Raw genomic sequence first — 16582 nt, forward strand, 5'->3', positions numbered from 1 at the left:
TTTCTTTCTGGAGGAATCTTCGTTCACGTACAGGCGATGTGCGCGTTCAATCTCGATCACCTTCCCTTGCAAGGCCGGCAGCCACTTAGGAATCTGGGTCTGCAGGAACTGAATTGCATTGCTGCTTTCCGCGCCTTCAGGTAAACCCACCAATCTTAGATTATTTTGTATGGCCTTGTCTTCGTAAAGCCAAAGCTTCTCCTGTAGCTCCTCCACACGCGACGTGCTGGCAATCGAATCCTTTTTAATATCGCGCACTGTGGATTGCATATAATCCAGTCTGTCGCCGACCGCTTTGACATCATTTTCCAGGGAGTTAAGACGTGTAGAAATCTTTGAAATTTCCTCCCGAACGATCGCAGACATACTTAGCTTTATAGCGCTCAGTTGTTGTTCGAGCATCTCGGCAATGGCGTCGTGAAGGCGTTCGTCATCTTTAGGTCGTTTTTTGGAGGGCGAGTGTAGCAATTCTCGTTTGGATGCCATCTCTGACGTCTCTTAACAAAAGCGAATACTTAAAACCTCAGTTTAAAGCTCAGTAGGAATATTTATAAAAGAAAAGGACATCTGAAGCAGAGCGCGTTTCACTAAGCAGCCATCACCGTCCGTTGCGCATGCGCATCTCCTCTGTTTTTCTCTTAACACATCAAAGACAATAAAGTTTTAAGCATAAGTATTCAGTTGGTTCAGTGCTAGCTGCTAGTTTTCACACTCATGTAGAATATACTGAAGTGATATTATATATAGGTACCATGAAAGCAATATGCAAACAAAATCAATATGCAAACGTAAAAAGCATCAAATGTTGATCTTGATCTTTGCTCATCCTTGTTTCTCTTCTTCAGAGCTATCAGCATCTTCATTAAACTTTGAAAAGATGTTGATGGAGCACTGCTGTATGTGGTACTCAGGCATATTATCAGAATCACTCTTTACTTTGTTCTGATAAACTTCTCCTTCCACAAGTTGAACTTCGTAGCTTAGAGCTTTGGAATATTCAGGCTCCTTTGTTTCCGGTCAGCTTTTCCTTGCTGGAGTTGTTTCCTTTCGCTCCTTTGAGGCATTGGTACCTCATCAATGGCATCCACTTTGGCAGCTGTTGGATTTGCCCTCATCCAGATATGGTCCTTTCCTCCTGAGCTCTCCAGACCATCCTCAGATAGACTCAATCAACTAGACCAATTGGACCTTGTATCACTGCTCTCTCACATGGCTCCTTTCTGGTTTCCTGCACAGATATCGCTTTGCACATGGCAATTATTTGTTTCTTCATAAAAATCCCTACTGCATTAGACATCTTTGCAAATCATTCCAAGAGGTTATGTGCAAGGTTATAGGTGAGATTATATGCCAGGTTTTATGCAAAGTTTCATGTGGTTTCTTGCAAGGGTCATGCTGTTTCTTGCAAGGTTTCTTTCAAGGGTCGACCCAATAGCAGTTCATTCGATGCAGTGTTAGATGCCTGTTTCTGTCAGTTTCCATGCCATCACTCACCAATGCACTTTGTTAGCACATTAATCCCATTAAGTTTATTATTTTCACATATTTCATTGAGCGTTGGCCTTGATGGATCATCTTCATCTCTTTCAGCCATTTCTGGTAATTGAGCATAATACAATTATTCTCTCTTTTGCTTTATTCATAATTTTTCATACTCCTTTAGATGTTTTTATTTATTGATCACTTATTAACTTTAATTTTAATTACTTTATGAATGCAAACCCTTTATTAAATTTATTTTTGCTGATGTTTCAAATCCTAGGAAGTACTTCTTTTGTCACAAATGTAATAACTGTTCCAGCTTTATAATTTGCTTTTGCTACCATCTCCAATCATCTACTCATCATAGTTTCTCAACTGTGCTTGTTTACGAAATAATTCTCTATCTAGTCAACACCAAAAACAGTCATCATATCTCACTGTTTGGAGCAATGGTCACCAGTCAAGTCTTTTAATTGAACTAGAGCTCTGTGAAGTTGCAGATAATTCAATCATCCACATATTGTGACAATGTCCATCCTAAGATCTTCTCCCTAAATATTAACTTTTTCTGCATTCTGGTGTATACAGTATTTGCTATTCATCAAGCTACACAAGTACAAACAAGTTTCTACCCTCCTCTGGTAGTTACCTAAAATTAACTCAATAGAAACCAAACCACTTGAAATATTTATCATCCAAAAGAACATATCTTTACATACAATATTAACTTTAGCTGGAAAATCTTCTCCTATTGATTACTCCTAAATCATATTATCAACATTAAGTCTCTTTTATCTGTCTTGATTAACCATTTATTTTAATTATCACATTAACTTCAATTAAATCTTCTTAGTTACTTATAATTTTTTAACTCCATTGAAATTGACTTTAGATAGAAATGTCTAGGACAGATTGCATATTACAGTATCTAAATGTTTCTATTAGTGCTCCTATTTTTCACTTTTCGATAGAGTTTTATACCTATTTCAGCATTTAGTGGTTTTCTTTCTGGACAGATCTTGACTTATCAATTAGAAATTATCAGACCAGAGGTTTTAAATATCAGAAAATAGACTTTATTCTCCATAATAAAGCCGAGAAAGAGCAGAGCAGACCCCAGAGCATTCTGAAGTCTCTCCTGGACACCTTCTGAAGTCTCTCCTGCACCTTCTGAAGTATCTGTGTTTGTTACAATTTTTATACAGGATTATTTGACACACCCCTAAGTCTCTTTTTAACTCTTGACCATTTTTGAATAGGTTTTTAGTCTAAAGGGTCCTGCTATTCTTGGCTCTCAGCCCACTAGCTCATGTCAGCAGAGATGTTACAGGTCTATGTCAGCAAAGTATAGATGCAACTTATGCAAAGGAACTAAGCGTTTACATACATTGTCATGATAGGATAATAACTTGATAATATGTTACTCATTCTAACTTCTGACACATATAGCTTCATAGAAGTATTTAACATATATAATCAGTGCTTTACATATTAAGTTATTCTACACAATCAGTCACTCAGCCTTCTCCTAGTGTTGCTTCTGTGCAGGCACTCTCATCTTACACAGACATATCACTGTATTTTTAACACATGCTGGCATGTTTGCTGCAAACACTACATACATTTTGAGAAGAGAAAATTAACTGCTTTACACTTAGAAAATACTTCATACAGAGAGAATAGAAATCTTCTTCAGCAGTCCAACGATCCGTATGTTGTTGCGTCGGCTACGGGATTCAAGATCTATGACCTTGGTGAGTAATTTTGAATTACTTTCCATTAGCATTGTGCAAGTCGCTTCGAGAAATTGTGCGCGTTCCTCAAGTGAATTTGCGTAGGTTTCAAGACTGGCGATTTTTGAATTATGCTCTGTCACGGTAGACTGGATTTTATCTAGTTTTACTTCGAGTGCAGAAACTGTGTTTTTAAAGTCGGTTGAGAGAGCGGTTCGGTGGTCCTCTAGGAGTTTTGCGATAGCCGACATGCTAACTTCCTTGCCCTCGTCTCCGTTCGCCTCCGTTTTCGGTTCGTTTTTGCTCGGTTTGGCTGATTTTGTTGCCATGATTCGAAGTTTAGTTGTGTGCTGTAAAAATGTTGTCCACTTGGAAGCAAATGTAGAGTAAAATGTGGGGTTTAAAGTAAATGAGAAGTAAAAAAGTGTAGGAGCGAGCCTAAACACGTGTCTACTCCATCCCTCCTCCGCCGGAAGACCAACTTTTTATTTCTTTACGGCAAAAGAATTATGCTAGAAATGTTTCTGGATGAGGTATTTATGTGATTTATACATAATAGAGGTATTCTGATCTGTCTTAAAGCATCACAAAATTGTACAGGCATTACAGGTCAAAGCAATCTGTTACATTTATCAAAATAAACATTATTAAAGCACTGCCTTGAGAAATGTATTGTTGTCAGAAACCAAGTAATTAGTTTTTTTTTATTTTATTACTGACAGTGTTCTTGTCTTTTTTGTAAAATTATTTCAGTTTAGGATCAAGAGTAAAATAAAATATTGTAAAAAAGCTAAAAAGTATTGTTTAAAAATTGACAAAAAGTGTCTCTATGGCCTTAAAAGTATGTGGTAGTTTTGCCAGTGCTATTAAAAATGATTCATTGTTGTGTACGGAAAAAAAAATAGACCATACTTTGTTACAGTTTTTTTTTTGGATTGCTTAAGCACGATTTTCAAAACAGGGCCCTTGTTATCAAAACAGTACACACAATTAGCACAACCACACACCCAATTAGCAAAACATTACAGATCCTTTGCATAATTAAACACTCTTATAAAAACTATAGACTTATGTTTAAAAACCACACTTTTTTACCATAAGAAACACACATTTTCACATTTACTATACACTGTTTGCACGAGTTACACACTGCTGTGATAAACCTAAAACACTTTTAGCACTTCTACTTCCTTATGATTAGAGTAGGCTACCATCAACAAAGTACAAATATAAAGTAAATTTACCAAACACTACTCAAGAGCAATGCTGCACACTGAATAAACTCATTTATTCCTCAACATGTCCAACATGTTGGCATGAGGATTCAAAGTACTGTAACATGTCACTTTACGTATTGAACTGTAAGTTAGACACTGTCTCTTTGCCTAGATGAATCTGGCATGAGAATTATCAACATTGCAATGTTGTCCTTAGCAAGACACCTTGGAAAGAAGTGTCTTGAATGTAAAATCTTGTATTGCTGCTACCTCCATTTGGTCACAGGCCTCCTCCATGGCTTGTATGAGGGGTACCTCAGCCTGAAGACGGAGATCATATACCATCCACCACTATGCCGAGAAAAACTCTTCTATAGGGTTGAGGAATGGAGATATGCTGGAAGATATAGGACAGTGAAATGTGGATGTTGCTGAAACCAGTGCTGAACCAGAGCAGAACGATGGAAAGACACATTGTCCCAGACAACAATGTATTGCGTATGATCGATTTGATTTGCTGCTGTTATGTTGTGCAATTGGTCCCAGAATGTAAGTATATGTGCGGTGTTGTAAGGGCCCATATGGGCATGGCAGTGGAGGACCCCATTCTTTGTAATGGCTGCACAGAGTGTTACTGTATATTTCCCCCACGTTGCACTGGGACATTGACTATAGCCCTGTGGCCAATGATTTCTTCTACTTTGTGTTCTCGTCAGGTTGAACACACCATCATCTACGTAAATGAACTCATGCTGGATCTCCTCTCCATCCATTCGTAAAACTACCTGAAGAACAGTATCAGGCAAAATTGTGTAGTTCAGTGTAGATCTAGTATTACAGTACAGTAAAAGAATATAAGACAGTATGCAAGATCACACTGCTAAAGTGAATACATACCTCTGTATACTCATGCCGCAGTCTTTTCACCCTTTCAAAATTGTGCTCGAAAGGCACTCCATAAATTTGCTTCATTTGAATATGTTTTTTTTTTTATGGTGTGTGCCAGAGTTGATATTGAGACCAGATGGTTTTCATTGAAACTGGCATTTTATAGTGCTTAAACACCTGATTGATGTGTCTACAATTAATCTAACAAGTGTTTGCACACCTGACGACTGTGTTGAACCAATTGGTTGGACGGTGCAGTAATTTGACAGTCCGTGCTTTGGTATTGCAAGGAAGTGACTTCATGATAGATTTTAGAGTGTAATGTATGTTAAGTGTGTTTAGTGTTTTGCAAATCACTGTGTGTAGAGTTTTGCAACAAGTGTGAGGCTGACAATGTGCTTATAGTTGTGCAAATATGGGCTGATGTTTTGATACTTGTGTGTAAGGTTTTGCTAATAGTGTACTACTTTTAATTTTAGTGTGTAAGCAACCCTAAAAAACTAATACATTTAATCAGACATTTCAGCACAATGCTCTTGCTGTAACACTGAGCCTGAAAGTCTTCTACATCTACTTGTACATTCTCTGATGATTTCTGGAAACAGGTTTCAGGGTTGATTTCTGATTCATTTTACAGCATAATTAATTTTGAGGAGTGCATGATTCTTCTTCTGAGTTGTAAATCTGGCTATGATGTGCTTGATAATGCTCTGAAGTTGATCATTTTTACAAAAAACAAAGTCTCTTACTCCCTCCTTTAATTTGTTCTGTAGAGATTTACAAACCTTTTATAATTCGTTGACCTCAATTAAAAAAACAAGACAGCTTTAAAAACCTATCTGATAATGAAGACAATTATCTGTACAATCTAATCATTTAAATATGATAGATCCCCCTGTTGAAAAATCCAGCTTAAACCATCCTAGGCTGGTTGGCTGGTTTTAGCTGGTTGACCAGGCTGGTTTTAGAGGGGTTTTGGCCATTTCCAGCCTGGTTTCCAGCCATTTCCAGCCTGATCTTAGCTGGTCAGGCTGGAAAATGACCTGCCAAATCCAGCTAAAACCAGCTTGACCAGCCTGGTTTAAGCTGGATATAGCTGGTCTTGGCTGCTCAAGCTGGTTTTAGCTGGTCATCTCCCAGCCTGACCAGCTAAGACCAGGCTGGAAATGGCTGGAAACCAGCCTGGAAGTGGTCAAAACCCCTCTAAAACCAGCCTGGTCGACCAGCTAAAACCAGCCAACCAGCCTAGGCTGGTTGAAGCTGGATTTTTCAGCAGGGCCCTCATATGTGTGATTTTCTTTTGTTTACTGTGTGTTCTGCATCTCTCAGTTTTGTATGATTGTTACATATGTTATGTTATCATATAATCCTGTGTGCTTGTCAGTTATATGCTTCATAATATCTCTAATGTTGGAGGAGGACTGATGTTACTCTCTCCAGTACAGCAGGTGGCGGTGTGCAGCTTTCCTCTGCTCTCTGACTCAACACACGGGCAGAAGAAGAAGCGGTGTGTGTCGTGTTTACAGTCCGCCTCGCGTCCGTTTACACTGCTTCATTTAAAGTCCCGCATGTATCCTCCTGCATGTCGTGTGATTGAATGTAACCCCCGCATGTCCCTGTCTGCTCTGTTCAGAGTGTTTGTGCGGGTGTATTACTAAACTCCTGATGTGACGCAGTTGAGATTAAATCTGTGATCTGGAGTCGCTGTTCAGTAAATCAAAGTTCTCCAATATATTTCCTATGATGATGTCTGCTGAATCCCGCATTTAAAACACGCTTTACAGCACCGCTCGACGCGGATCGCTTGATTTTAGTGTCTGCGCGTTTACAGTCGCGTGCATAAGCGGCCAAGGGCGTTCCCGAGTGAATATTTCGCGGAACAGCGCCCCCCGGTCACAGTTTTTGGCACAACACCGCCCTTCAGAAACGAAAGTGAAAGTAGTTGTTGTGTTGCAGTTTTAAACAACCAGAATTCATCATCTACTAACAGAGAACAGCTTTAAATCTTTGATGTCTTGACAAAACCTGTAAGCTTTATGTGAATGTGTATATGCTGTTATTATAATCAAACGGATGACGCTGTGATTCTTCATTAGTTTACTCGTGATGAGCTTCTGGATTTTAGTGTCTCAGCTGCTGATCTATTCCTGCATTCAGCTGAATTATGAAAGCTGATCAATGACTGGAGATCTGTGATTATTCATTAGTTTCTTCTAGAGTTTCTGCTGGAGATCAAACTCTTCAGGTCCATCATGGAGGACACACACACCCCCGAAGAGCAGGATTTGTTAGCAGGATGCAGGTATTAGACCTACACTTGACATTTCATATGATTATTTTCTACAGGATATTATATTTACTCTCTGTTAGTTGTGTTTTTAGTTTGTCTGAATATTTAACACACAGCCAGCAAGATTTTTATACAATAATTATGAAAAGTATCATAAAGTGCTGTTTAAACAGTGAGAGGGTGCTCGCTGCAGAGCCATTTGAGGAGAGCTGAGCTCCAGCAAGGGGGAGCATGAGCTGTTGCTCCTCCTCCTGTAAGCTGTTTTAATGCATACACCAACCCCACCCCTAACCCTACCCCCAGTGACATCACTCGTAGAAGAAGTGCAAAAAAGGTGGAGCTCAAGCTTAAGCTCCCCCTTGCTGGAGCTCAGCTCTCCTCAAATGGCTCTGCAGCGAGCACCACTTGAATAAATCTGGTGTGTTGACTCCAGTGTGTGCAGCGCTGAACTTTAATCTTTTCTGTTTTAGTTCAGTTCATAGGAAGAGAGCAGAAGCAGAGCCCAGCTGTGTGTCTATGAAGAGTGATGCGTCCATGGATCACCCAGTAAATCTTAAGAGTGAAAACACAGGACCTGCTGTCAGGTAGATCATCTCTTTAATATCTGCAACTGATGAGTATTTTCATAATAAATGAATCAGGTAATTAGTGTTGTGGATCTGTTGGGTTTCAGATGTTAGATGTTGTATCTGAGCTCTGCAGGATGCTTGAAGATCTCCGCTTTACACTTCAGGCCACAATTGATGGTGTTAACAAACCAATCAGCGCTTTATTAATAGTTAGTGAGGTAGAAGGTGGGTTTAGGTTTTGGGTAGGGTTAGGGATCCACAATAAGATCATACTGTATGACTACTAATGAGCAGTTCATATGTTCACATTCCACAGATAATAAGCCGGTAGTTAATAGTATGAATTGTGAGCTAAACTAAAGTGTTCCCGATCTCCTGCCATAAAGGGCTTTTCCTGCACACTTTCCCCTGCTGTTTCTGTGCTGTACTGATCAGCCATTCCTCTGATCTGAGTCTGTTTTCACTGAAGCGCAGTCATCATCATGTTGTGTTGGCCTCATAGATGCTGCTGATCAACACATTTGGTTTCTAGAATCGATATTTCTCGAGTTCTCCTGCTCATTCAGTCATGATAGATGATGGTAAATGAACTTGTCTTGCTGTCCTCAAAGTCTGGACTGGAGCTCTGCAGACAAACCCCCGATGAGTGACCTTCTGAAGACTGAGTGATGAGGAGGAGGATAAGGGGAGCTGCTGGAGGCGGGAATAACAGTCAGTTGACACAGTGCAGTTTATACTGCTGCTTATTTAGTCATGTGATGATGATTGACACGCCTGCATGATTAAGCTCCTCCCACACCTACATTGTCAGCTTCATTCAGTGATTTGATGATTAGTTTCAGCTCTAATCTGCTCTAATAGTGCTGCATTTCTGTTGGGCTTTCTCTACTAGAAATGAGCCTTGATCTGTGTTTGCTGATATTTTCCACATTCAGACAGTTTCTGTTCAAATATAAAGGAAATTAATTTAAGTGTTTTTATAAATGAAGAATGATTAATGTCAGGTTTGTGCAGTGTGTGCAGCTTTCAACTTTAATCTTCTCTGTTTTAGCTCACGTAAGAGGAAGAGAGCAGAAGCAGAGCCCAGCTGTGTGTCTATGAAGAGTGACGCGTCTATGGAGCTACCAATAAAATTTAGGAGTGAAAACACACGACCTGCTGTCAGGTAGATCATCTTTACACACACATGATCACACTGCAGCGTTTATATGATCCTGTGTTTCTAGAAGATCAGACATTAACAAGTGTTACATTTACAGGAGACTTTAAAACTAAATGTCCACACACTCACATCTGATCATTAGTGAAGTACTAATAAAGTATTAATACTCAAACGGTTAGAGTTAGTCGAGTGAGTTTACAGGCTTTTACAATAGTCAGCAAAGTGTGGATAATCAAGAGAAAGATTATAGACGAGATGAATGAACAAGTTCTGTGAGACAAACACACCACACAGTCTCTATTGTAACGGAGGCCAGCGAGTAAGTGCTGTGCAGGTAAACCTCACTCCTCTGACCTCTAAAGGTGCTCTAGTGACAGACGCTAGAGGTCATGGTCTTTAGCCTCCTTGGTAGAGCAACTGACCCCCATGCGGAAGGTCGCCGGTTTTATCCCAGCTCAGAGCCGGTTGGGTGGTGTAGGACCGGCAGTGTTACACTTGTGCTCTCTCACATTTTCATCCTAAAAGATTTTAAATGTCTTCAGTGAGCATCCAGCATCATTGTGAATGAAGGAAATCAAATGATTGAAGTGTTACATTTAATAAATGACAAGTACTATTAAATGTTTACAGCATTTTGAGCAGTAGATGTGATCAGTGTGTGGTGTTTAGTTAAATCTGATTAAATCTGTGTATTGTGTCTCAGCTGGTTCAGAGAAAACACACATGGCTTGACTAGAGGATCTTTACACTCGCACTCATTGACTCTTTGTGTTATTGTTGTTCCTGCAGTGTGGATAGAGATGATCAGACTGGAGACCTGCAGCAGGATTCACTCCAACCAGAACATGATGAACTTCAGAGAGTCAAAGAGCAGCACAAAACCAGCATGAAGAACAAGTATGAGAGATTATTTGAGGGAATCAACCATGGAGAGACTCAAACCCTCCTGAACAGGATCTACACACAGCTCTACATCATAGAAGGAGAGAGTGAAGGAGTGAATGAAGAACATGAGGTTTTACAGATGGAGAAAAGAGCCAGAACAAAACCCTCACAACACACTCCAGTCTACTGCAATGACATCTTTAAAGCCTCAGCTGGAGCAGGACATGAGGAGAAGATCAAGAAGGAGAAAGCCCAGATCAAGACTGTTCTCACTAAAGGCATCGCTGGAATCGGGAAAACCGTCTCTGTGCAGAAGTTCATTCTGGACTGGGCCGAGGGAAAAGACCATCAGGATGTAGATTTCATGTTTGTGCTTCCATTTCGAGAGCTGAACTTGATCAGAGATCATCAGTACAGTCTTCACAGACTTCTGCTGGACTTTCATCCTAAACTTGAAGATCTGGAGCCCAAGATTTATAAGCAGTGTAGAGTTGTGTTCATCTTTGATGGTCTGGATGAAAGCAGAATCACACTCAACTTTTCAGATGAGGAGAAAGTTTGTGCTGTGACTGAATCTTCATCAGTGGCTGTGTTGATGCGGAGCCTCCTGAAAGGAGATCTGCTTCCCTCTGCTCTCATCTGGATCACCTCCAGACCAGCAGCAGCCCATCAGATCCCCTCCAGATACATCAAGCGTCTGACAGAGATTCAGGGATTCACTGAGCCTCAGAAGGAGGAATATTTCAGGAAGAGAATCAGCGACGAGCATCAAGCCAGCAGAATCATCTCCCACATCAGAAGAGCAAGAAGCCTCCAGATCATGTGCCACATACCCGTCTTCTGCTGGATCTCCTCCACTGTGCTTCAGAAGCTCCTGGAAGAAGATGTGAGTGCAGAAATCCCTCAAACTCTGACCGAGATGTACATCCACTTCCTGCTGATTCAGATCAACATGAGGAAGCAGAAGTATGAAGAGAGAGATCCAGAGAAACTCCTGCAGGCCAACAGAGGAGTGATCCTCAAACTTGCTGAAGTGGCTTTCAGACAGCTGATGAAGGGCAATGTGATGTTTTATGAGGAGGACCTGATTGAGAGCTGCATAGACGTCACTGACGCCTCGGTGTATTCTGGGATCTGCACTGAGATCTTCAAGGAGGAATCTGTGATTCATCAGAGGAAAGTCTACAGCTTCATCCATCTCAGCTTTCAGGAGTTTCTGGCTGCTTTCTTTGTGTTTTACTGCCATTTAACAAAGAACAGAGAACCACTGTGGTTGATTTATGACCATTTACCAGATTATTACAGAGGATATTCAGATGATGAAGATAAGTCAGACAGGGATATATCTAAATATGCATATGATAAATATCTACAGTCCAGCTCTAAGAAGTCTCTGTATGTTCTGCTCAGATCAGCAGTAGATAAAGCTGTCAGGAGTAGTAATGGTCATCTGGATCTGTTCCTGCGGTTCCTGCTGGGCGTCTCACTGGAGTCCAATCAGAGACTCTTCCAGGATCTGCTGACACACACAGAGAAGAGCTCAAAGAAAATCAGGAGAGTCACACAGTACATTAAAGACCAGATCAAGGAAGATGATGATCTCTCAGCTGAAAGATCCATCAATCTGTTCCTCTGTCTGCTGGAGGTGAAAGATCAGACTCTGGCCAGAGAGATTCAGGAGTTTGTGAAATCAGACAAACACTCTGAGGAGGAACTCTCTCCTGCTCACTGCTCAACAATCTCCTACATGATTGAGATGTCAGAGGAGCCGCTGGATGAGTTAGACTTTAATAAATTCAACACATCAGATGAGGGAAGACGGAGACTGACAGCAGCTGTGAGAAACTGCAGAAGAGCTCTGTGAGTATTCATTGATTGATCACAGAAGACACACATCAGTCTGCACTGAAGACTCAGATCAGTTTAGTGAATCACTGCCCTGCTTTAACAGAAAATCTTTAGCTGGCCGTATCGTTCCCCTGTGAGATCGCTGATACACCATATTACTGCATGGGGACGCGGCGGCAGTGTTCTGTTTCCTTATTTGCTAATTTATTTCAGCATTTCTAAACGTATTTAACAAACTTTTCTTGACTTTTTACTCACACAAACAACATTTGTACTTATTTAATAATCTACTTCATTTGCTTTACAGTTTATCCTGGAAAATAATTCAAATCCCTGTAAATCCCTGTGCTCCTCCAGCTGAATAGGACATTTGTTGATGTGTATTTGCTCAAATCTAACACAGTGTTGCTCTTGGATAATTGTGTTTGTTTTCTGATCAGAGAAATAGTGTAATTTTAGACACAGTATTGCCGTCTCGCCGCAGACATGCCTCTAATATTACATTTACTGTAGGCCTAAACACTAAACTTTACACTGAGCTCAGTAAAATGCTCTCTGATTAGTTATTAATAATCTGTTCAATAATTCAGTACAGTCATATGAATGGGGGAATACAGCTTTAGTTTAGTTTAGTTTAGTTTAATGTAGATTCAATCAATAAAAAAATAAATAAATAAAAAGAGCAGATTTAAATGAAATAATATTCTTGTTCCTCCTAATGCAAGACAATGCTGGACCTCATGTGTCTGGAGTGTGTCAGCAATTCCTGCAGTTTAATTTAGTTTAAATGAAAATGAGGGTGGTATGAGAGCCCAATTTCCACAGGTGGGGGTTGCAGCCCAACACCATGGTACAACACCATGATGTAGCCTGACAAAAGTGCTCATTTCTTACTGCTGATTGTGTTGCTCTTTGTCCTCTACACAGACTACAGTTCTGTAATCTCACTGTTCAGTGCTGTGAGAGTTTGTCTTCAGCTCTACAATCCTCAAACTGTGTGCTGAGAGAGCTGGACCTGAGTAACAATGACCTGCAGGATTCAGGAGTGAAGCTTCTCTCTGATGGACTGAAGAGTCAACACTGTAAACTGGACACACTGAGGTAAATGATTCTCCACTCTACAACATTAAAAGTGTTTTGATTGAGATGGAAATGTCCAGATCAATGACTGTAAAAAATATGGACGACGCGACAGCCCTTTTTCCCATTGAACGCCTTGAGGGCAAAACGCCTGCTTGACGGGCACAAACTGTCGCAAAAGACTGCTGAAATTGGAGCCAGACATGCGCAGAAGGATTGTCTGATGGAGCCAGAGGAGGAGCCGCGAAAATGAGCAGAGTCGAGCTTCCAATCAAACGCTTTATTTAAAATCAACTACGCCCCCCGAACTTCTCAGCATGCGTTTGCTGTCATATCAACACAAGTGGATGTAATAACGTTAACAAATATGAGGGTTTTATATATTCAATCGCGCCAGCTCCGGGCCGCAGCGCATAACTTACTCGCGGCGTCGCGGGCTGATTCCGGCTCGCATGCGGCAGCGCCTGCTCGCTTGGCCGCCGCATCTGGCTCGATTGACTCGGGCTGGAATTGGGTAGTGAGTCCAGGCATCCGGAGTAGGTCCAGCAGAGGTAACATTAGTCAGTCTGAGCTCTAAGAGATAAGTCTCCGGCAGGCGAGAATCTAGCCGGAACTGTGTTTTGCTATCTGGGTGGCTAGGCGTGTATCAGCAAACTAATAAAGCCCGAAAAAAGCCCTGAACTTAGCGAATAAACAGTGTTCCACCAGGATCATGTATGTCAGAAACTATAGTTTACTGCTGAACTCATTTTGTCATGGTAAAATAACACAGAAATCGAATAATAACACTTCAGTCTACTTCAGTCTCCTGCCGAAGCTCAGACGCCGCGCTTTGAGAAACTGTAAATCACTGCTGTCAATCACGATGACACGCCCAGCATTAAATTACTGCTAAAAACAAACTGTTTACAAAAATGAAGATCTGCACCTATTTCAGCACAATAACCAGTGCCTTAATCGACCAGAACTATCTTTCGGGACATTTTATTGCAAGTGTAATATTTTTTTTTATTTGGGCTCAAGTCTCCTTCATTAACACGGAGGAGGCGGGCTTTATGACTTGTACTGCAGCCAGCCCCCAGGGGGCGATCTAACGGCCGAAACCTTCACTCAAACGTAGGCTTGCGGCACACTTGGTCCAGATATATTTAAGAGCATTAGTGGAGAAACTACAAAATGCTGTTTCTCAAATGAAAGTTGCTCTTTTTCTTAATCAGTTCAGGAAATCAGTGTATTTTAATGATTATTTTAATTAATTACCTCTAAATCTTTATTTATATTTTATATTTTTAATGATCATATTTATAGTTTATTTTTAAATTGGTTTATTGGAAAGATATATTTAGGAATTTGTCAGACGTTTTGGTCATTCTCACAAAAAAATAAACTAAAAATGAAACAGGAGAAGCAATGTGGATGAGGTCTGAGGAGGTTTCTGGACCCGGCAGCAGGTTTGACAGGCTCTGATCATTTGCATTTTGCAGGTTCATAAATATATAAAGTCTCATGGTCCTCTTATCTGAACTCAAATTTAGCAGTTTTCTTACATTAAACATGTTCAGGAATATATTAGATGACATTTAATATTCAGTTTTATTAAATAACAATAGTCAATAATTCTAATTGACACAAATTCCAATAGTTTAGTCATATTATTAACCTCATAGTTTGATTTTACATCAGATGAATGACTGAAATCACACTGTTAATGTAATCTATGTTCTTATTTCTCAGATTGGTCATGTGTAATCTCACTGTTCAGTGCTGTGAGAGTTTGTCTTCAGCTCTACAATCCTCAAACTGTGTGCTGAGAGAGCTGGACCTAAGTAACAATGACCTGCCGGATTCAGGAGTGAAGCTTCTCTCTGATGGACTGAAGACTGTGAACTGTAAACTGGAGACACTGAGGTAAATGATTCTCCACTCTACAATAACTACAGACAGACAGTTTCATATTAGAGCTCTTCATGCTTGAACATGTTAACCCTGGGTGATACTAAACCCCAGATAACAGGAATTCTGGTTTATCAGTAATTGTTTCACACTGCTCATACTATACCTGTAGTTAACCCTCAGGGGTCTGAGGTGATTTTGGGACCCCTGAGATGTTTTGACATGCCCTGACTTCTGTGCTTATTTCAGCTACTTGTTACACAGAACTGGCCAACATGTGTTTTAGTTGTATTCAGCACAAACTGAGTTACAATAGTATGTGAGAAATACTGATGTACATGCTTGTGTTTTTTCGAAATGAATATTATGTGTTGTTAGTAGGTTTTAGAGAAAAAATAGCTGAAATAAGAATCTAAAACCACTCCGAATGTGCCTGAACAAGACTTTAGAGTAAGCAGTCTTGTAGACTAGAATATTTACTGCACAATTATGTGTGGAAATTATTCTGTTCTCTAATTCAGAGAAAACATTACAATGATCTACATTTTCTTAAGATTGTTTTGGGTGATCTCAGCTGTATATGTGAGTGACAATGCTCATGAATAATTCACACCTGAGAGACAACAGACACTCCCCCACTCACCCATTAAGGGCAGTGTACAGCAATGTCCATCTGCAGAAGCTAGCCCAAACTAAATGCTTGATGTATTACTGCTGTGTGACCATGTAAACACTCTGGGTGAACAATATAAAGTGCTCAGCATATATAAGTACACCCCTCACTAATCTCTCTTTTACATTAATATTTTAATAGGAAGCTCTACAGTATTATATTTGTGGATATACAATAGATTAGCCAAATCTGGAGCTCATAACTCATAACGGTCCAAAAACAAGTACAACCAAATTTATGTGTTATAGAAAAATATTAAATACAAATTTAAAAAGAGGAAAAATTAAGAAAAGCAAAACAATAAAACACTTAGCTGAAATTTTGTTGGGTTTCTGCAATATTAGCCTCAATTTAATTGTATTGTCTTTTAATTTCTGAATATGTTTGGTGACTAAAATGTGAATGTGACTGTGGGTCAGGTGATGAACACATGAAGAGAGCGGGTTTGTGTTTGTCTGAGCTCATTTTGTTTTAGTCCACAACAGAATCACAATATAAATGATGAAATCAGCTCATTTCCTGTTGTGTTTTATACATGACTTTAAGATGATCTTCTGAGCTCAAGTGTGTCTTCTTCCTCCTCACAGCAGACTTTACAGCTTGATGTGGTGTATTATGAACAATGTCTTTGCTCTGTACACTTCTACAGATGATGTCGAGTCCTTGAGTGTGTGAGTGTGTTTGTTTGCTGATGCGAGGGCTCGATCAATAAGGACAGCTAATCAGGATGTGTGTGTTCATCACTGCTGCTGACACGAGCAGAAACAGCAGTCAGCATCTTCACAACACAAAGAGATGTGTGATTTTCCAACTGTGTGATGTGAACTATTGCTGTGTTTGTAGATTGTCTGGCTGTATGGTG

At 40.1% G+C, this 16582-nt stretch overlaps 1 protein-coding gene across 3 annotated transcripts in view; it reads left to right on the forward strand.

The window, feature by feature from the left end:
• The window catches only part of LOC101882252 (NLR family CARD domain-containing protein 3-like), a 305138-nt gene that overhangs the window by 280362 nt on the left and 8194 nt on the right, over positions 1 to 16582 (forward strand). The window contains exons 1-8 of one of the 3 annotated variants that reach the window (XM_073947261.1): positions 6777 to 6827; positions 7528 to 7622; positions 8081 to 8194; positions 9231 to 9344; positions 10131 to 12086; positions 13002 to 13175; positions 14889 to 15062; positions 16564 to 16582. The exon at positions 16564 to 16582 is cut by the window's right edge and continues 155 nt beyond it. In XM_073947261.1, coding sequence (XP_073803362.1) covers positions 7573 to 7622; positions 8081 to 8194; positions 9231 to 9344; positions 10131 to 12086; positions 13002 to 13175; positions 14889 to 15062; positions 16564 to 16582 — 2601 coding nt within the window. In that variant the 5' untranslated portion in view covers positions 6777 to 6827; positions 7528 to 7572. Of the gene's footprint in view, positions 7623 to 8080; positions 8195 to 9230; positions 9345 to 10130; positions 12087 to 13001; positions 13176 to 14888; positions 15063 to 16563 lie in introns of those variants that run through there. The other 2 variants (XM_073947260.1, XM_073947259.1) reach the window with 2 other exon arrangements.

The sequence above is a fragment of the Danio rerio genome, chromosome 4, assembly GCF_049306965.1.
Source record: "Danio rerio strain Tuebingen ecotype United States chromosome 4, GRCz12tu, whole genome shotgun sequence".
Classification (NCBI taxonomy): Eukaryota; Metazoa; Chordata; class Actinopteri; order Cypriniformes; family Danionidae; genus Danio; species Danio rerio.